The sequence below is a fragment of the Schistocerca nitens genome, chromosome 4 (genome assembly GCF_023898315.1).
Source record: "Schistocerca nitens isolate TAMUIC-IGC-003100 chromosome 4, iqSchNite1.1, whole genome shotgun sequence".
NCBI lineage: Eukaryota > Metazoa > Arthropoda > Insecta > Orthoptera > Acrididae > Schistocerca > Schistocerca nitens.
This window is the reverse complement of record NC_064617.1, coordinates 384,639,210-384,660,636: the sequence shown is the minus strand read 5'-3', so window position 1 is coordinate 384,660,636 and position 21,427 is coordinate 384,639,210. Positions and strand designations below refer to the sequence as shown.

At 40.5% G+C, this 21,427-nt stretch overlaps 1 protein-coding gene and 1 long non-coding RNA gene across 3 annotated transcripts in view; one reads left to right on the top strand and one right to left on the bottom strand.

The window, feature by feature from the left end:
* Nucleotides 1-15,333, bottom strand: part of LOC126251944 (UBA-like domain-containing protein 1) — a 158,807-nt gene extending 143,474 nt beyond the window's left edge. For both annotated transcript variants that reach the window (XM_049952704.1, XM_049952706.1), the window contains exon 1: nt 15,140-15,333. In XM_049952704.1, the coding sequence (XP_049808661.1) occupies nt 15,140-15,247 (108 nt within the window). In that variant the 5' untranslated portion in view covers nt 15,248-15,333. The remainder of the gene's footprint in view (nt 1-15,139) is intronic.
* A 25-nt stretch (nt 15,334-15,358) lies between these two features.
* LOC126251945 (uncharacterized) overlaps nt 15,359-21,427 on the top strand; it is a 40,125-nt gene continuing 34,056 nt past the window's right edge. The window contains exon 1 of the long non-coding RNA XR_007545808.1: nt 15,359-15,675. This is a non-coding gene — a long non-coding RNA (uncharacterized LOC126251945). The remainder of the gene's footprint in view (nt 15,676-21,427) is intronic.

The window sequence follows — 21,427 nt, the reverse complement described above, 5'->3', positions numbered from 1 at the left end:
CATCCACAGGTTGTACGATAAATTTGCACGGGAAGGAACAGTATTGGAAGCGAAGCGACCTCGGCCTAAGCCTGTTCGTTCGCTGGAGAATATTGAAGCGGTACGAGTTGCTGTACAGAGAAGTCCCGGGAAATCGTGTAGAAAGGCAGCAGTGCAACTGGGAATATCCAGACGCTCCGTTCAACGCATTCTTAAAAGTGACCTCCATATGTACCCATACAAGATGACCTGTGCACAGAAGCTCACTGAAGAACACAAGCAGCAGAGACTACTGTTTGCTCAGTGGGCGGAGAATAGAGAAGAAACATTCAACAACGTTTGGTTACAGACGAGGCGCATTTTCATTTAGACGGTGTGGTTAACAAACAAAATGTACGCTTTTGGGCCACTGAAAAGCCACAAATGCTCCATGAACGACAACATTATGCTCTGAGGATTACAGTATGGGCAGCAATTTCCAGTCACGGACTTATTGGACCCTTTTTCTTTGAAGAAACTGTGAACAGCGAGCGTTATTTGAGCCTGCTTCGCAATAGCTTCATTCCACAGCTTCTTGCTACTGCCTTGCCCTTCAACACGCAGTGGTTCATGCAAGATGGAGCAAGGCCACACACTGCGAACACCGTGTTGGAGTTTTTACACGAGCATTTCTACAAGCGGATCATTTCACTCAGGTTTCCAGGTCGCTTCAATGACGGACAAAATTGCCCCCCCCCCCCAATAGTCTAGACCTCAATCCACGTGACTTTTTTCTTTGGGGGTACCTAAAAGAAAAATTTTTCCCGAAACGTCCACGTGATTTAACGGAGCTCAGAAAACTTATTCTTCAAGCTTACAGTGAAATTACGGAAGACATGTGCCGTAGGGTATGTAGTATATCTTCCTTTCAGACTGTATTGACAATGAAGTTTATATTCAAAAACAAAATGGTAACACAGTTCGTGCGCCACCCCCATGCATACATTAGGTCAGAAAATGCCTTCAACTGTCACAGTTAACCGATTCAAAATCATAAGTTTTCAATGCATGATCACTGCGAGGTGTACGTGGATAAGATGGCCTAGGTCCGAAATTACGACATCCAAATACTAGGCAAAGAAATGGAACCGTGACATCAGACTTGTATACGGCCGCATGTTTACAGGTTATGTTGTTTGAGTGATTACTAACATACCGGGTGGGTGTGTTCTCCGTAAAGAACTGACTGAGAATAAAGGTGCTTGTGAATCCACATCATGGAGTCACATACAGCGAGTGTAATGGCTCCTTGAGCACAACACGCGGTTTAACAGTACCCCAAATTTGGCAGTTCTGTGTATACACTGCATCCTGTAGTGTACAATGTGTCTCATCACTATAAAGAATATTGCCCGCCACATGTCATCAACTTCCATCGGCGCCAGAAACCGAAGAGAAATTTCAAAACGTTTCTGCGGAAGAGGTTTCAGTTGGTGCACTGTCTGGATCGTGTTCGGGTACCATGTACTACAGACCTCAAAGCTTTCCGTACTGTTGACCATGGGATGGACAACTCCCGCGACACTGCACAAGCACTAGCACTGGCTGGGACACATGCTGCAGGGTCACTCACAGCAATGGCAACCTTGTCAATAGCTTTCACTGCCTTCCTCTTCCAGGTGCCACACCAAGCTCATCCATGTTTTAGAATTTCAGTATCATCTTCTTAAAACCATTTAATAGCATGGAGCCTCTCCTCAGACTTTTCAGTTGGGGATACTCTCTCAATACAGCACTGTAATTACTGCCATTTACATAAAACAGTTTCAGTAAATGCGCACAGTCTTCTTCTCTATAGCCATACTGTTCACTGACATGTGCATCTAGTCTGGAGAACAATCAACACAGTAGTGGTTAAAAAAAAGCCATAGATAGGGATCCATCAGAAGCAAAATCGTACTGACCAATTTGCTTATTAAATATATTGGCTAAGGTCCAACAAGAGGCTTCTGCGTAACCATCTCCACGCGACAGGGAAATCCGTGGCCTTAGTCAGCACCAATTTGGCTTTAGATGGGAAATTCTATTGATGACACAATTAATTGGGCTTTCTAAATTGGAGAAAATCATTACAGAAGTGCTGACATTGCTGGTGCCTCTGATAATCTTTCGTGGCCAGAATTGTTTGCACGATTTCGAGATCTACAGGTAACCAGGATCCCTGTACAATAGTCTTCCTTATTGTTGTAGGAACAGAGTGGCTGAGTGGCAAGAGGGCCACCACAAGGTTGTAAAAAGGATTACCAAAGGATGTCCACGGGCTCTAACTGCAGACCCATCGTCCAGGATATTACAATTGAACCACTCTTGAATTTAACTGAGGGAGATGAACGTTCAGACGAGATTGTTGCATACCCTGATGACCTGTCAGTTGTGGTGTCAGCCAACACAAAAGCAATGTTGGAAAATTCGCCAGTAGTATGCTACATACAATACAAAAATGGTACAACCAAAGCAAATTATCTATAGCAGCACAGAAAAACAGCTTCCATAATGCTTAAAGGATCACTACAAAGACACCCAGCAATTAAAGTAAGCAACACGAACATAAAGCGCGAAGTAGTAACTAGATATCTTGGGACACACATAGAGAAACGACACAGCTTCAACGAACACACACGACTAACCACAAACAATGCCGAAAGTATACATCACAAACTAGAGACATTAAATTCGACACGACACAGACTACTCACACACCAAATGTACCGCTGGCAATTTTCAAATCATTATTGAGTTTTGCAGCAAGTACATGGGCACACAGACTCACCCTCATCATGAACAGGATCAGTGTTAGGTGGGGCAGAGGAGTGTGCTACTTGGACTATCTGGAGCACTCGGCACCACATCATTGATTCGCTATTTGTAGTGCATGGAATGCACATAACTGATATAATCATACTGGTTGATGATGGACAGACCTGAGAGTGAGTGTTGCAGATCACTGGGCACCACATAGAAGACAGGCGCCAACTAAAATTTGGTGTATGGACACTTGGCAAACAAGAGTGACATGAGAGTGGTGAGGGCTATCAAGTCCATTCATTTTCCCCAATATTAGGGAGCAGTTACAGTTGCGCCATGTCAACCCCCGCCGGGGCACAGTTCCATTTGTGACTGGACATGACCCTTATCCCGTGCACTCGCAGTGCATGTCGCTTTCAGAATGCAATCACTGCACATGCGAGGAAATTGCTTCCCCAGAACACTTCCTTTCGAAATGCATTATGTAATAACTTAAACACATGACGGAAATAATACTATACGATGCACTGAGGAATCCAGGTACATGGAGACAGTTGAGTACAATCACCAACATCTCAAAGCAGAACATGACGTATGCAGACACACATCAATACAGAAGGAGCAGAAGACGAAGACAGACCGACTTAGATAGCTCATGTATCTCCAGTACTCACGATGAAACGAGTCACAATTACAACACTTACATAACAGATAAACAGGAAACATACATAACATAAAACATGCACAACTACTCACGTGAACATTAGTCAAAGATTGCAATTTATATCTTACTAGCTATACCCGGCGAACTTCGTTCCGCCTCTGAAAATCTTTATATGTTATAGCTGACCCGGCAAACGTTGTTTTGCCATAAAAATTATCTCTAGTCTATAAGAATAATGTGTACGTGTAACACAATGTATACCCGGCGAACTTCGTTCCGCCTCTGAAAATCTTTATATGTTCGTTGTTTTGCCATGTTAATTATCTCTAGTCTATAAGAATAATGTATACATGTAACACAATGTATACGTTTAACACAAAAGCCGTGGTTGGCGGGTGCTCGTGAAAAGCTTAGGGGGAAGTCCGGCAGTATCGGCCATTATTAGTTCTAGCGTTTCACGGTAGATCGCGCGGATTTAACAATCGCAGCCGATACACGGCTCGTCCATGAGCATACAAACATAGCAGCAATTTCGTGTGGAAACGTGTTCGCCAGCATTATGGATAAGGTCAAGCGCACACGCATAGATTTTTATTGTACGTAAAAATATTGTACAACTAAATTCTTTTAAACGAACAAAGGAGAGCATAGCAACTTCTTTGTTCGACTAAAAGAATTTGATCGTACGCTATATTTCCGTACGATAAAAATCGATGCGTGTGCGCTAGGCCTAAATGTCGGTTTGGCGAATGACGCGTGCTACCTAGTTAAACTTCTCGGTCTTGTTACGTCGATTCAAAGAGGGATATTCGATAATTTTTTCATAATGTGGGGCCAGCCATAAAATATTTCTTTAAAGTCAGTACCGCCATTAGACTGTTTTTTATTTGCAGTGTTACATTTACACGAACATGATTTCGGCTTCAAAGTGCCATTATCAAGTGTTTTAAGTGTTACACACATCTTAGACACTGTATAATGGCACTTTGAAGCCGAAATCATGATCGTGTAAATGTAAAGAGGGATATTCGAGTCATTGCTTATGGTACGTTTTCTTCAATTACCTATCTATCGCATAGTGAAAGACTATCATCGGTAGACACCTGGCGGGGACAACTGATCAAGTGACAATTGATCAGTTATCGACCGGGATTGAAAATTATTAAATTACTAAAATCGCTATTAGAAAATAGGGGTTGGTGGTAGAAGGGTGAAAATTTAATGTTGTGTGTATTTTATAATGCCACATCATAAAAAATAAAAAATTGTCCAAAAAATAAGAAGAAAATTTTTGGGGTGGAACATCCTCATCACTTAGGGGTATGAAAAATAGATTACGACCGATTCTCAGACGTACCGAATATACGTGTAAAATTTCATCAGAATCAATCGAGTCGTTTCGGAGGAGTATGGCAACTTTTTTTTTATTAATTTTATATATAAGGAAAGGATTATGAGTGAATCTAATTAAAAGTTGAAGTAATTAGAATAGTCTGTGGATAGCTGTTCTAGAATCTACATTAAACCTGTACCCAACATTGTTAAGTAGTTCATGAATGAACAAAACACTGTAAACGTAATAAAAATGTAATATAAATTTAATATAAGGTAAGCAAGCAAAATCAAACACAACAGAAACAGGTCATGCATATTACACAAAATTAATGGGTCCACTAAACAAAAAGTCTAGTTTTATTCTACAAAAATGTTTTTACAAGATTAATGATAATTAGTGGTGGCTTGTAATTTCTCCTACAGCTATGAAGGATCACTGTATAACTTAATCAGACGACACAGAGGCAGGAGATTTTTCCAAAGCCAGGCAGGGTTTGTTCACTAGCTAACCTAGCACTAGTAATAGTTGTTTGTAACCTAACAAACATTAACTCACACAGCACACAAACAAACATCGACATAGATTAGATAAACATGAACTGAACAAATCGAGTTTGCCCGAAGACGGATGTTCATGTAGACAATACGAAAATGGCTAAACGACATGCGGACACTGGACTTGCAAGTTCAATACCGTGTCCCGTTCCCCAGGTAATGTTGGGGTAGCGATACCTACATATATTTTTTCCAGTCTTCTGTTCTTCTCTTCTTAAATTTTACCGTAAATTTATAATTTTCTACTTCAAACTCCTGTATTTTTATTTAAAAAATAAGTATAACTGCTGTCAGTAAATAAAAGGGTAACATCGAAGTGCAGACAAAAGAATTCCACGCAGCCCTACCTCCACTTTATACTCCATGGGCAACAGGGCCCTTGGCCTCAACAGCATAGCACAATTTTTCTGCATTTTGCTACTCGATAGTGGCCATAGGTACTGGCTAAGACGTGTGTGTGGAGCACTACGGCCTGCATAAAGTAATACGATGGCAACTGTCCACTTACATTATGGCTTGTCAAATGACTGGAACTAATTTGTTTCCTGCGTAAATCGGTTCTGCATTAACGCATCTACCAAGTTTCACTGCCATATGATAACTACACCCCACACTAGACCTCCGTAAGTAGCTCCACTTTAATTATAACCACCCAGTATTTTACAGCTCCGAGAAACCGTACTTCCACGGGCTCCGAAATGTCCACGATAAAACGAACAGACGCTCTGTCAATGAGCTACATCATACGCAACGCATATCTTCACGAGGATTTCTGTAATGTGTGTGGCTTTTGTAAGACTATAGGACATCTAACAGACCGCACATTCTCTATATCTCTGACAGACAACACAAAACTAGTGATAGAGAAACATATGGTCACACAAAGATTGTGAGTAACTGACGTTTAGACGCACAATAACACAGGAAAACTACATCAGATCGGCGAGTACTGAGTCGAATCGAAACTGGCCGCATTGCGTTCTCAATTTTGTATTAGATCTGTTCACAGATGCAAAAACTGTTGCTGTTTTTTGTTTCACCGCGCGACACACGACTAAAACACTGCTAGTTCTGCTATTTTACGGAACCCGCTGAATATCCAGCAGTATGATCCTTCTTAACGTTTAAAAACCCTCGTAGCGACGTACATGACGCTGAGATAAGTAATTTAATGTAAGACACATGATGTCGCAAATGCCAAGAAATAAACACCCTAAAAAAGTGTGTTGAAAATGTGGCGTCACCAGACGAAGTAGCTCACATCACATTCGGCGAGCGGTTGCGCGTGAAGGAGTGATTGAGCGATGCAGTATTTGCATTCGAGCAAACGGTGCAAATTTTGAACACATTCTGTAAATGTGATTGGGTATAAATTTGCAAATGTGATCTGTTGTAAATGTTGAAGTTTCAAAACTATTGCCCTCACTGTATCCAAGTAAAAGCTGCTCTAGTTTTGTGTGTCTTCCGCTCTGTCCCTTCGTTAAAAAAAAATAAATAAATAAATAAAATAAATACAGACATTACTTAGTAAAGAAAACGTAGGTCATTTACCGGTAACGACGCAGTTCGGCTATTTGTGACGCAATATGGTAGGTTTTTGTTGTGCTGTACTTTGCAGTAAAACAGGAAAGACCACGTGACTGGCAAATAAAATAGTAATCTTACCTCGTCTAACGCAATGAAAAAAAAAAAAAAAATACGGCCTGCCAGACACACGACTCGAGCCCTGTGCTTCACACACTAAAGTCGCGCACCTGGGCCCAGGGTCTTAGCGCGCTGAATTCTTAACTTGGCTTGGGATGATGGAGTACGACAGACCGACAGGCTCAACAGCTGCAAATGCGGCGAGATAGGTCAGCTGGTGACGTCACATGTTCCACATTTACGATCTTGTCCCATTCGAAAGAGGCCACACAAACAAACCTTTGCTTAAATTACACTTATAGGCTTTGCATAAAAATGAGAAAATGAAGTAAGTATGTCATGCTTTGTTCATAGGGAAATGAAGATGAATAACAAAAGGTGCTGGAAGTGACTGCCCTCGACTTGTAAACAGTTGAACTCGACGCTGCTGATTCTAAAATGTTGCTGTCAGAACCTCTGGTATCACTGCCTGGATTTCACAGATGATCTCTCGTAAATCTTCCAAGTTGTGTGGTTTGTTCCTGTGGACCTAGCCTTTTAGGCCACCCCAGAGGAAACAGTCAGGTGGTGTTAAAAATCAGGTGACCGTGGGGGCCACAGTTCTTTCGAAATCACTCTGCCGGCGAAAAATGTTTCGACCGACCTCGGCCTCGGTCACTCGAGACGTGTGGCATGTGGCGCCGTCCTGTTGGTACCAGCCGAAGGTAAGTTCTTCGTCGTCCAATTGGTTCACAAATTCCCGTAACTTTTCGATGTAAACTGCACTTGTCATAGTAGACTCGAAAAAAATTGGTTCGATGATGCGACGCTGTGATATTGCGCGCAAATCTTTTGTGAATGCAGGGGTTGCTTGACCAGTGCATGTGGATTTTCATCACATCACAAACGTGTATTCTGAGAGATTACATAGCCAGAGACGTGGAACCACGCATCACTGAACCATATGTAATGCAATATTCCTGGCCTCTGAGCAATAAATTGCTGAAACCAACGACAAAATGTAATGCGTTTGTCTTTGACACTGACATTCAGTTCCTGAACAACTGTAAACCGGTATGGATACATGCTGGCGTTCTTCGCAGCTCGCGACTTGTACTCCGTGACATACCACATTCCTGAAATAAACGTTGAACAGACTATGCAGAAGAGGCCAACAACGTTGTTTCACGTCAGTCACGTTTCCTCGCGATAATGGCGGCCTACCCCGCCGTGAAGATCCAACACCGTTCCACTGCTCTCCATCTTGTTCACTAACTTTTGTACTCGGCATTTACGCGGTACATGCTGGTCACCAAACCTTTCAACAAACATACGCTGAGATATGTTAATGAAAACCAACACTGTTTCACAAGAAACATGGGCTCTCCGACAGAACAGCGATAGTCACTAACACACTGTTGCGTCAAATGATGCACAGTCACGTTTTCTAGCGATAATGGCGGCCTCCCCAGCCGTGAAGACCCAACCGTTCCACTGCTCTCAGTCTTGTTTGCCGCGTCAAACGTCACAGATTACATGGTGCAATTTCAGCGGAATTACTACACATGTTTGTGAGGTCTCTTTCGAGTGGGACACCGTGTATAAAATCACTTGTCTCACTGTCATCTACGTCGCTTCGGAAGTATTTAAACATTAACAAGAATCACCCTGTATATGCTACCTCCTCGTAGAGCACTTTAGACTGTCACAAAATAAGCAAAGACTTGGTCTGCACGGGAAATGCTTTAGATTATCCGCAAATATTTAGGATAGAGAGTGCTATCGTTTATCAGAGAAGCCGCCCAAACTATCTCAGTAAGTGGTTCGATTTCGAAACCTCGCCTTCCAGAAAGTTCGGTGTCCTTAGCATTAAAGATGAGATGGCCTTTGATAGTCTTATAGATATTGTAAATGACCACTGTATGAAAGCAAACGGTGACGAGTTGTACAATGAATTCGCAGGGTTGAGAAGTGTCACCCAACTTTTAAAACTTCAGATTTGCCAACTGATCAAAAATGGGTTCATTTCTTCGCAAAACTATTTCCTTACTTATTAAAAACAGTGAAATTTATGTCTTCCATTCCTGTGTACACAACATACACAGAGAACGTGCGTTTTCCTCGAGGAAAAATTTGTGTACTGATGAGTGAAATATACTTCAGGTGATATCTGTGGAAAGCGAACTCCTTGTAAAAGTAATCTATAATATGTGCAGCTCAGAGGCCTGTCAGCATATACTACAGAAGAAGAAATTTATGCAGACCCGCTACATCAGAAAGAAAGTACGTCTGTGCATTTCAGATTTTGTGTGAGGACAAAAACTGACGAAAGTTAGTAAGAATTGCACATTTAATATCTTAAGAGCTACCATTTGATTGGAGCGTCCTCACTTTTGACTTGTCAAAGGCAGCAGTGTCCCTCCGTTGACTCGCCAAAGATGGCAAACCGATACAAGGTTAAAATTCATGATATAAAGCTCTCTCTCTCTCTCTCTCTCTCTCTCTCTCTCTCTCTCTCTGTGTGTGTGTGTGTGTGTGTGTGTGTGTGTGTGTGTGTGTGTAAATTTGTAAAAGAGGGGAATTTTGAGTACATTAATAGCCATTTTTGAATGATTAATTGCCAGGAAAATTCTAAATAAAGAGATATCTTTATGAAAAAATTGGAATGTCTGATGTGCTATCAGACGAATTTTCGCGTTCGAATTGCGTGGGAGTTTTGTAGGTATTTTGCTTGTGAAAGGGTACGCAGTCTTTTTACTAAAAAATACACCGCACGCCATGTCATATAACGAAGCTGCCTCCGAGGGAACCTCTAAGTGCCAATAAAGCACTCCAAAGAAAATTAAATTCCCAGATCTACTGTCCAAATTGTTACTAGTGATGTAGAGGTGAAAACTAAATATACAGGGAAGTAACATTTGTTACTGCAAATTGCACGCGTGGTGAAACAGTCTTCCGGTTTTGACAGCGGGTCATGTGTAGCGAACTGCAATTATTTGGTTTCATAATCCTCTCATATTTGAGCAGAATCCATTCTGAAACAGTGATTCTGATAGATCTGCAAAGCAAGCACCAACAGATGTCATTCTCATCGGACTCGAAACAATACCCAGTCACAAATCACTTTATAGACTGTCGAACAGATGATGTCAGAGATAACACATCTGATGAACAGGGTGGATACTCCAACAGTTCGTACATCAAAACTATCAATTTTTCCACAACCAAATCACTTTACGGGCAAATTCGTTGCTCTGCTGACGTGGTCAGCTACTACCTTTCATCATCGATCGTTCATGACCACATCTCTCAAAATCTTGGTTGCAGATTCACATCACTCATTTTCTATAGAAATACGGCTAAACCTGAGTTCAGCTTCCTATTTCATAATTAGTGAAAGCGAGGGAGCAGGTTTCGAATAAACCACATCACAAGCTTTCGATGAACTTCCCTTGGTGAAAGAAACAAGAAATTTTATGAGGGCACTGTACTTCAGTCTATCCATTTGAACGAAACTTTTAAAAACTCACATAAAACAAAACTATTTCCACTGAACAAGGTGGCGCTTTGGTGTGAGACAATGGACTCAACTTCGGGTGGAATTTGATTTTCTGTTGTCCTTGAACAGGACACAGCCGATTCCAATTCCTATCCTACCTCGATCAGGGACTGTTCCGTTTCCATTGGTTCTGCAGTGAACGGGACGTTAAACCCGTAATTTATACCACAGTTTACGGGAAAGCTTGGCATAAAATTATTGCGAGATACAAACTAACACACTAAAAACAAAATTTCACTAACCCTAACATCATATCCCTGCTATGCCGAATAAGCCCTAATATTAATGTTGTTGATTACTGAGAAAACGAACCATGCATGTATTCAAAGGAAAGAAAACCTTGCGATTAGGTCCTGAAGACCACGCGATAGTCGACCGACCGTGTGTCGCCCTCAGCTATTCATCTCGAATGCTTTTATGAGCGATCTGGGATCGGCCAGAGAGTTTTAATCTCCTTGGTGTCAGCCGTGATGACTGGGTGTTGTGTGATGTCCTTAGGTTAGTTAGGTTTAAGTAGTTCTAAGTTCTAGACGACTGATGACCATAGATGTTAAGTCCCATAGTGCTCAGAGCCATTTGAGCCTTGGTGTCAGCACAAAGTACTCTCTGCAGTCGTCGACATTTCGGCTTTGGAGCCTCTACCTCTCATTCAGCTAGCTCCGTAACTGGCACCACGAAGCTGGGTGCAACCCGGTCCAGTCCTCCCACCAAAAAATGGGTCCCTGGCATTACTGGTAATCGAACCCGGATTCACAACATGAGGGATTGTGATGTTCGCCATTAGGCTACGAGAGCCGGCCGCCAATTTTCTAGGATATTATTATGTTGGTGATTTCTTGTTACTTCCTTCTCCAGCTTATTTTGCAGTAAGGGAATTTGCATACGCGCTTATACTGGTAGTTTAAGCTGAGTCATAAACATACCATGAAAATAGGAGATGAGGAGGAATGTCAACACACTGCCTCTTATCACACGTTGATTTTGTATTCTCCATGGTGCGACAATTTCATTGTTGTTGTTGCTAAACAGTTCGGGCTTGTCGGCTGCTCTTCGGTACTATATTGTTGACTAGCGCGCTTCATTGTCGAGTGGGGTTGGTGCTTGTCTGGTCGCATGAATGATGTTTCAAACTACATTTTAGTTGGATGTATAATCCGTAAGAGGAAGTCAACTACCATATAAAGGGATAACACCTGTTTCAAAAGACGTCAGTCCTGCACTGTAAACATCAAGTGACATCATCATATTCAAATTGGCTCTAAGGTTGGGACTTAACATCAGAGGCCATCAGTCTCCTAGGCTTAGAACTACTTAAACCTAACTAACCTAAGGACGTTACACACATCCATGCCCGAGGTACCATTCGAACCTCGACCGCAGCTGTAGCGCGGTTCCGGATTGAAGCGTCTAGAACCGCTCGGCCACAGCGGCCGGCGCATAATATTCCTTCTTAGACAAAAAGAAAGTGCTAGTCAAAAGACACTTTTTTTTAATAGGGCTAGATGGCTGGATCTATTACATCGTGACCGGTTTCGACAGCTAAATGTGGTGCTTTCAGGCTACAGATGCGTCCAAAGCGGTTGAAACCGGTCCCCTTGTCACAATTGTAGCGATCTTGATATGCTAAAAAATTTCAAGGCTTACATTGACATCACGTGTTCCCTAATTTAACAACGTTAAATTTCATTGACTTTAACGTTCGAAAGTGATTGCAATAGCATTTGTTACATTCGTCTACTAAATATTGAGAAGCTTTAATGAATATTTTTTTAAGTTTATTTCCTCTAGATTTATTATTAGTGGCTGAAGGAGGCCACCCAAAAGCCATATAAAATTATCATATTACCTTGTTCTGGAGGCAAAACTACTGAGATTGTAAACGCATAGAAAATCCAGTTTGTTGAAATATTCTGAACTTGTACCAACATTACTGCATCGCCCAAAATTGCAACGCCGTAACAGTCTGCCTATTATAATTCGCCTGTGCAGCTGAACCGCCTCTCGGTACTGAATCATTCTTAGATGCTTGTTAACAGCACTTAATATAGGAGAGAACCAAATAAGCATTAGTAACTGGGAAAATACCAGGATAACTAAAAGATTTCTTCAAATGAACATACATTCTGGATTTTGCCCCACACACTGGCGCTTTTAAATTCGGTCTCACTATAGTATGAACTACTGTTTCACTTCCAAGTCTGCTGGACTCCCACCCGTCACCAACAATGGTGAGAAGTACTATATCATTTGCTGAATTTAACTCAGTGGAGCCAACTAGAGTGGGTGGGGCCGAAGGCGAACTTCGTCTTAGCTGGCTTACCCCTTTTCCCATATTTTGTTGATTCCCATAGCTGCTTAGATTGTTTCCAACTATAAGGCGATTCTTTTTCAATGTTTCATGGGCGATCAATACAAAAATCGTCGCATACAGAAGCACCAATCACAAAATACAATTTTTAAAATTTTCGTTGCATTGGCTCACTTGGAATAAAGAGGAGTGGCCCCCATCTAGTAGGCGAAAATGATAAACTATCCTCTCCTTACAAAGGAAAGGTAGGTTTTATGAAACTTTAACTTGCCACAGTCCCTTTCATCTCTGTCCCCTTCCCAGTATTGTGTCCTTCGACCCATTCCTTTCTTTTCCCCCTACTACTTAGCCTACCCTCTCCCCCCTTTCTTTGTCCTTCCTAAATTGGTTTTCGGATACCACGAAACTGCGCCCCCGAGGAAAACAACTCCAAGGGCACGCGTCCCTGGTGCCACCGACTTGACTAAATCTAAGTGCAAGACGTACGACACGTAGTAGCATGATTATCTAGCAACATTCTATTAAGTTAGCTCCAGAGGAAGCAAAAATGTATGTATTACACAAATAAAGCAACAGCAGCTCACACAAAAAATCAAGAAACGTAGTATTTATCAGTCACATTAAACAGTACTTACATCAACGCTCAACAATCATTTCAACAACTCGCCACAAAACAGATACCGTATAGTTTCCAGACTGTGAGTCAATAATTTGGCTGAGAAACGAGGGAACAAGGGGAACAAGTCGAGCCGCGAACTTTTTACTATTCTACATCATCTTTTTAATAATGGATTGCGTGGGGATGGGGGAGGAAATCACGATGGAACCGATCAGCGCTCTTCTTAATTAATGACGTCTTTTATGGATCTCTCTGTACTGCAGGGCAACGGAATGAGCAAACGCTCTTAAAATCCCCCTCCCGCCGGTTTTATATGACATACCGGAAAAGACTGGAAGTGACGCTGAAATCCGACGATCAAAATGGGAAAGTGGGTGTTTTGTCTCGAGGGAAGGATCACGTCAGTAGAAACGCAGAAGCCGCAACAAACAATATAGAGGGAAGGATCACGTCAGTAGAAAGGCAGAAGCCGCAACAAACAATATAAACCCAAACTGAAGAAGCCTGGACGGCTAATTCAATTCTGTTGCCTCCTGCGTACAAATCCAATGTTCTGGATTACCATGGTGGCGCTGTATGCCCTTAAAGAGTCAATACGTAATAAGAATATATAAGTGTCGTCGAGGTTACAACCCTTAAAAAAAATACAAAATTCCATGTCCTGCATCATTATCTACCAATCAAACAAACTATCGTGGATATTAAGTTAAGTAGCCAAATGAATTTCCGGAATATAATAATTTTCGTTTGTAAATACGATAACATTATAAACAACACGATGAGCAATATATTTATACGAAGATAGTAAGTTACGTAAAAGTTTGCTGCATGAAATTCCATCTGATGTAGGCTATTGTTTCGTATATCAGAACTTAAACAGCACGTACTTAAAACACACATTTAGTAGTCAATGATCACGTCCCTTTCAGCCATTGGTGACTCAACCCCTTGTGCTAATACGATGGTTTCCTCCATATTAATTGTATGTCAGTTACAATGTTAGTAAATAAAATGAATATGAGAGTTCAAAGTTAGGAAATCTGTGCATAGAATGTACTGTTACCGGATTCTTTTACTATATATCTATGTATACTAAGCAGTGTCTAATTTTTGCGTAATTCACTAGCACGCTCTCGTATCACGTGTTCAAAACTTCATAATAAACATGACGCAAAAATTTGCACAATAGAGTAACTCTATGCCCAGCTTACGTATATGGCAAACACTGTTCATAAATTAAATTACTTGGCTTTCTAACACCAACAAATGCTGACAGTGCCAGTTTTCGATCACGACTTCCTGCTCCTCAATCTGTCACTTCAGTACTCTGAACAACAAACAACAGCTAAAAACAATTAAAAACACTTCGCAACATTTCATCATTAACAACTGCATTACAACAAAAAGAATTTTGATGACTGGGCTGCAAAACGAACAGTTTTGTTTAAATACATCCATCTAAAGAAACCAAACAATAACAAAACACAAGGAACTGCAACGTGCATACTCAAATTTTAATTGCCCGTGTATTTGTTGTTGTTATTATTCACACGTGGCACAATAACTTAAACGAAACGACGTATATGTCACGAACAAATACCTCCAACATTAATGGATATTTCCGCGACCAAAATGAATTTGCATTTTGGTTCTTTCAGCGTATACAGACAGTAGCCATTTTCATTCGTCGACATTTGTTTACAAATATCTCACCTCAAACTGCCAATGTGCCGCTTGCAGCAATTGTTTTGCTTGTTCTCTGGCACAGCCTGCTGCCAAAACAAACTGATTGATCATCACCTGCTCGCGCAAGGAGTCCATTTTACGTGAAAACGAGCCAAAATAATACACAACAGGTCACGACACCACACTTGTTTTCAAAACTACTCATCCCCCAGACATGAATGACGTCAGTTTCGGTGCCTCGATTGGCTGAATGCGTTTCGCTGTTCCACTAATAGCACATCGCCCCTACAAGTTACGTTTTGTTGCAGCACAACAAATTTAGCGGTATCGGGGCGGAGTATGGAAAAGTTAAAACAGTGTTGCCGAAAGGGACACATGCATAGTATCACATAAAATAATACACACCTACAGCTTCTAAGTGGTGGATTCAAACTTACGACATGTGTAGAATTAGCAATGATTTTGAGTTATGCATGTTTCCTTGTGTACGTAATTTTGAGTGATGGAAGTGCATTGTTTGTACGCTTTGAAATGAATACCGGGCGCTCAAGAAGCAGCATAAAGTAAGTAGAGACGTGAGTTTGACGTCGGGGTCTAAGAACACCGCACACACTTGACCTTCTCAAATACAATAACGTTTCAGCTAATTTGTCCATGTGTAGGCAGCTTTGAATAAATAAAAAATCTGTTTGTGACTTTAATACGTTATCACTATAACGATAAGCTAGCTTACCGGTGGTTACACAATAGGAGGTTAAGGATAATAATTGTTTCTTTAACTAAGTCCTTTAATGCCAACATTTTTGTATCAGTGTCGTCCTATATAGCATTACTACCAGTACTGGTGTAGTAAGCTCCAATATTTGTTAGATAGTCCGATATTAGTCATTTTTTTTCGTGTTTTCAAAGGGTTCTTTCCAAACATTTTTCAGAATTCTAACATTTGCGTTCAAGAGTTGCATTTAAAGCAAATGAAAACTCATGACCCTATGTAGCAAAGGAGAGAGAAAAAAATAATCATACTGTAGGCAAGAAGTTATTTGATTGAAAGTGACCAATACAAATATAATTATGAGGCATATTTTTAAATTTGTTGAGAGAGAGGAGTGTTTCTGCATTCACCCCTTACCTTACATGGGTGCAATACAAAGGTACTCTTGTGTCTACACAATTAGTACATGTACTAATCGTGTTACAAAGTTGACAGGGTGCAGTAGTCTCATCTAGGAGATGAGTGTTTGAAAGAAGTTTAAGCACAGAGAGAGAGAGAGAGAACAGCTGTCACAGCGTCCATTGTTTGGAAATACACTTTCATAATAGTTTGATCAGGTAATAGGATAACCATAATTATAACTTTGTCCTGTAAGGAATGCAGGAGGCCAAGATGTGTCAGTGTTGCATATCAAAGGGCTGTGGCTTCATCTGTTGTATATTTTGAGGATACTGAGATAGCATAAACATATTGCTTGTCGGATCCTTGTTAGATATGTTGGTTTAATAATTCTTCTGTCGAGTGTACTTTGCTCATCAAGCACACAGTAGAACTGTCAGTCAGGCATTCATTCTGGGGTTCTGTTGATGACATATGTAGAATAAGCACTCCCTTGCTCCCATTCTTTCCAGTGAATCATCATAGATAATTTTTAATCAACAATTGGTTCCATGTGCTATGCATCAACATTGTTAATGTTCAGGTTAAACAGAAGGGGCCAGTGAAATATGAGTGAGGTATACAGTTATCTCTTAACACCCAGCATCATTTGGCTGAAGAATATGATAGCAGTGGCAATACAATCAAAGCTTTAGTAATGTCTAGATAGGATCAATACCTGTGCATTTGTATTTTTTGTTGCATCCCAATGCGGGAAACGGGTGTGTTATGTGAAGTGCTGAGGCATAAAAGCCAAAGTTACATATTGGACAACCTCCCTGTCCCTAAAATCTCGATTGTGATGACAGACTGATCTATAGTGCAGCCTGAGGAGCTCCATATTCTGTGCCTTATGAGGCATTTCCAAGTTACAATTTCAGCTATGTTATTGAAAGGATTTGGTGTAGTAATGAGTTAGTAATTCCAAGGGGACAACAGTGTTTCCCTAGTTTTGTGAAATACTGGACTGTGGGTGTCTTTCAATTGCCAGAGAAATGTTGTGTTGATGAGTGGCATAAGTGATGTATGAAGTGTTGCTAAGTTGTTGGTGAGAATACCGATAACCAAACATCCAGGCCCATTTATGATTCAGTGATCTAGTTTTTGTTAAAATGTGCAGGTAACCTTGAAATATGGCAAAGATACATGGCAGGAACATAATTTATTAGCAGTATGTTTTTGCATGATGGTGTTCTTTGCTGAGGAGTATAATGTCCACATTTGATATATAATGCAGCTATAACTGTGACTTTTCATGTGTTTCATGATTATATTGTTGCATATGTTGGAATATAAAGATATTTCAATATTTATTACAGATTTTAAATACTGTAATTCTTTAGACATTTACCTGAATAAATAAGAAAGTTGCCATCTTCACAGTGAAATTACTATCAAACAAAATAAGAAAAATTGTTTCTTAGCTTAATTAAACATGAACAAAATAATGGCACTAACACCATGTCCTATTCTCTTTTCCTCCAATATTTACAAGTTTCAGAGGGTCGACAGAAGCGTCCGATCCCACGCGTCGGCTTTGACCCGTGACGTAAGGGTGTTGTCGTGTGTGACGTCATGATGGTGCGGAGTTTGGTTTAAGTGTGGCTGTCTCCAGTTCTGTTTTATCTTATTTTATTTACTTTTCTGATCAGTTCGTTCTATCTCGTGAGATTTTTTTTAAATTTAAAAACACTTATTACTTATTTTAATTATCTGTTTCCTCCAATTTCTGTTTTAGTTTATTATATTTATCTTTCTGATCTGTTCGTTCTATCCCGTGAGATTTTTTTTTTAAAGACAAAAAACACTAATCAGCTACTGAAGCATCTTTATCTTCTATGGGTTGCAGGGGTTACGACCCCTGGGGAGGTGGGTGGGTATTCATGCATTGCTGTCTTCACTTATACGTTGTAGCTACGCAAGGCGTCTAAATTTGTTTATATTTAGTTTGCCCCCCACCCAAAACATCCCATTTCCCGCGCTTGTCCCGTTAGTGTCATTAGGCTTCTGGTGGAAAGTGTGTGTTTTTGTTTCCGCCATATTTGTGACGTCATGGGTCAAAGCAGACGGGCGGGATCAGACGCTTCCGTATTTCCGTTTGACACTGATATTGCATTGTAAACCTGAATAAAAATGTGCCGTGAAAGCATTGGGGCCATTATGGCTGTAAACTTCCGTATAATCAAAATACTGATACATTAAGGGCACCGGGAAGTGAAAATCCATCGAAACAGCAATTTTTTCAGTTTCTTTTAACTTTTTGGTTGTGTGAAGTTATACCTTTCCTGACCAGGATATGTATTGCTTTTGTATGATTGATGTATGTTTTTAACTAGGAGGGAGCATTCTTGAAACAACGACAGTCTCCTCTGTCTTTTGTCAGTTGCAACAGACTTTTACTATCTTTACTTGGTATATTCTCTGACTTGTGCTTTTCTAATTTTCCTGGTATTAACAGTGTATAGGTAGCACCTGAGCATCAATTCAGCACTCTTTTTACATTTTACTTGTTTTTGAAGGATACGTGTTATTTCAAGAAGTAATCTTCAAGTGTTTAAATAATTAAATTTAACAATATAGATCGTAATGGGCAGAATAATATGAAGAAATACTAATAATTTAGAAGAAATGAGAAAAGTTGTTTGGACCTCCTTCTTCTACAGGATTTCTACAGACAAGGATCCGAAATCATGGTGTGGGTATTGGAGAGCTAGTGTAAGTGGTGATTTATACAGATACAATCATCCCCAACCAACATCAATAGCACACATTATAAAACCTACCTATAGGTACCTAGTTAGCAAAAACTAGCTTGCTAAATGCAACTTTGGAAGAACTCAAAATCCCAACTAAAGTTTCAGTAAGACTTGCCTAAAACGGTATTTCTGGGTCTCAAAACCCTAAAAATTGGTGGCATGGGTGCAGTGTTGGGTTTTGAAGATGGGTCAGTTAGCAGACTGGAAATTTTCAGTGATGTTGGCATGGAACATGTAGAATGAGCTACTGTCAGTGGCCCAGTTGAGGGCGTGGGAGGCTGAGAAAAGTACATTACAAATGACAAAAGAGGCTAGAATTTTCTTAAAAGAAAGAAAGAAAAGGGCCTTCAAACATAAGCTGGAGGATTCAGTAACTCCAACAATGACAGCTATGTACCCGGTGAGTTTTAACGTTGTATATAGGTTGAACAGATCGTATCAAAAACTTTAAATGCATTTTCCCAGAAGTATGAAATTTTCAGCTTTAGGTACAATTTTCTGTGAAACATTTAGCCTATGGTAATGAAGCATGATACAGAAATTAATTACATCACTTGTATTAAAATGCAGAAGAAATATGGCACTCAAATAAAGGGTGTGCCAAATATTTAGATAGACCTACCTTTTTTTTCTGTTTTGGTCACATACTTAGCTGTGAATTTCTCCTGTGACAACAATACTGCTGTTATCTAAATAATGCACTTTAAAGAAGATATGAAAACTTTTGCACATTTCATATTTGATTTGGACAAATAGTTTTTGAGAAATGTGTACCAACATTAGTATGGTCAACCATAGGGAATACACTCACAATCAGGATCCCTTTAGTTAGTGAATTCAATTCACTTTTTGTAGGAGTTGTTGTACCTCATACCCCTTCGTACTTGGTGACAATAATCTAGTTTAGTAGAATTTATTTAATTGTTGTTAAGAACTCAGGATAGCAATGACAACAACAAAAACAAGAGTTAGGTTAAATCATGTAGTCATCTGCATGGTTTTTATGTAGAGAAATTGTTGTAGGTGGCTTTCTCAGATGAAACAAATGATAAAAAATCTGAATAGAGCACTTCTTTCTTGTGTCTTTGAGTGAAGTGTATAGCTACGTAGTTACAGAGTGTATGAGACTGATGAAGCAAATGACTGGTGAAATCAGTAAAGGCATCTCTGCAATATTATTCACTGTTAATACCTATCTTTCTTGTTATGTTTACAAAACAGTGTCTCCATCTGCCTAGTATCAATGATAAAATATTTTTAGGAAGAAGTCATGTTGCAGTAGAAATACAGCATCAAGTAGCCAACACAGGTAATTCATGATGCTGCTTTACAAGATATAATTCTGAGATATTATACTGAAGAGCGAAAGAAACAAGTACACCTGCCTAATATCGGGTAGGGCCCCTGTAAGCACACAGAAGTGCCGCTACACAATGTGGCATGGACTGTAGAATGTCTGTAGTAGTGCTGGAGGGAATTGACACCATGAATCCTGCAGGGCTGTCCATAAATCGGTAAGAATACTAGGGTGTGAAGATCTCTTTTGAACAGCATGTTGCAAGGCAGCCCAGATATGCTCAATAATGTTCATGTCTGGGGGTTTGGTGGCCAGCAGAAGTGTTTAAACTCAGAAGAGTGCCACTCTGTAGCAATTCTGGACGGGTGGGGTGGCACATCGTCCTGCTGAAATTGCCAAGTCCATCGGAAATCATATTGGATATGAATGGATTCAGGTGATCAGACAGGATGCTTCCATACATGTCACTTGTCAGAGTAGTATCTAGACGTATCAGGGATCCAACATCACTCCAACTGCACATGCCATACATCATTACAGAGGCTCCACCAGCTGGTCCATGAATTCATGAGGTTGTCTCCATACCCGTACAATCCATCCACATGATACAATTTGAAACGAGACTCGGTCCAACCAGGCAACATGTTTCCAGTCATCAACAGTCCAATGTTGGTGTTGACGGGCCCAGGCAAGGTGTAAAGCTTTGTTAGTGCAGTCATAAAGGATACACAAGTGGGCCTTCGGCTCCAAAAGCCCATATTGATGATGTTTTTCACACGCTGACTCTTGTTGATGGCCCAGCATTGAAATCTGCAGCAATTTGTGGAGGGGTTGCACTTCTGTGGCATTGAACAATTCCCTTCAGTCGTTGTTGGTCCTGTTCTTTCAGGATCTTTTTCTGGCCGCAGCAATGTCAGAGATTTGATATTTTTACCAGATTCCTGATATTCACGGTACACTCATGAAATGGTCGTACAGGAAAAATCCCTATTTCATCGCTACCTCGGAGATGCCGTGTCCCGTTGTTCGTGTGCCAACTGTAACACTATGTTCAAACTCACTTAAATCTTAATAACCTGCCATTGTAACACTAATAACCGATCTAACAACTG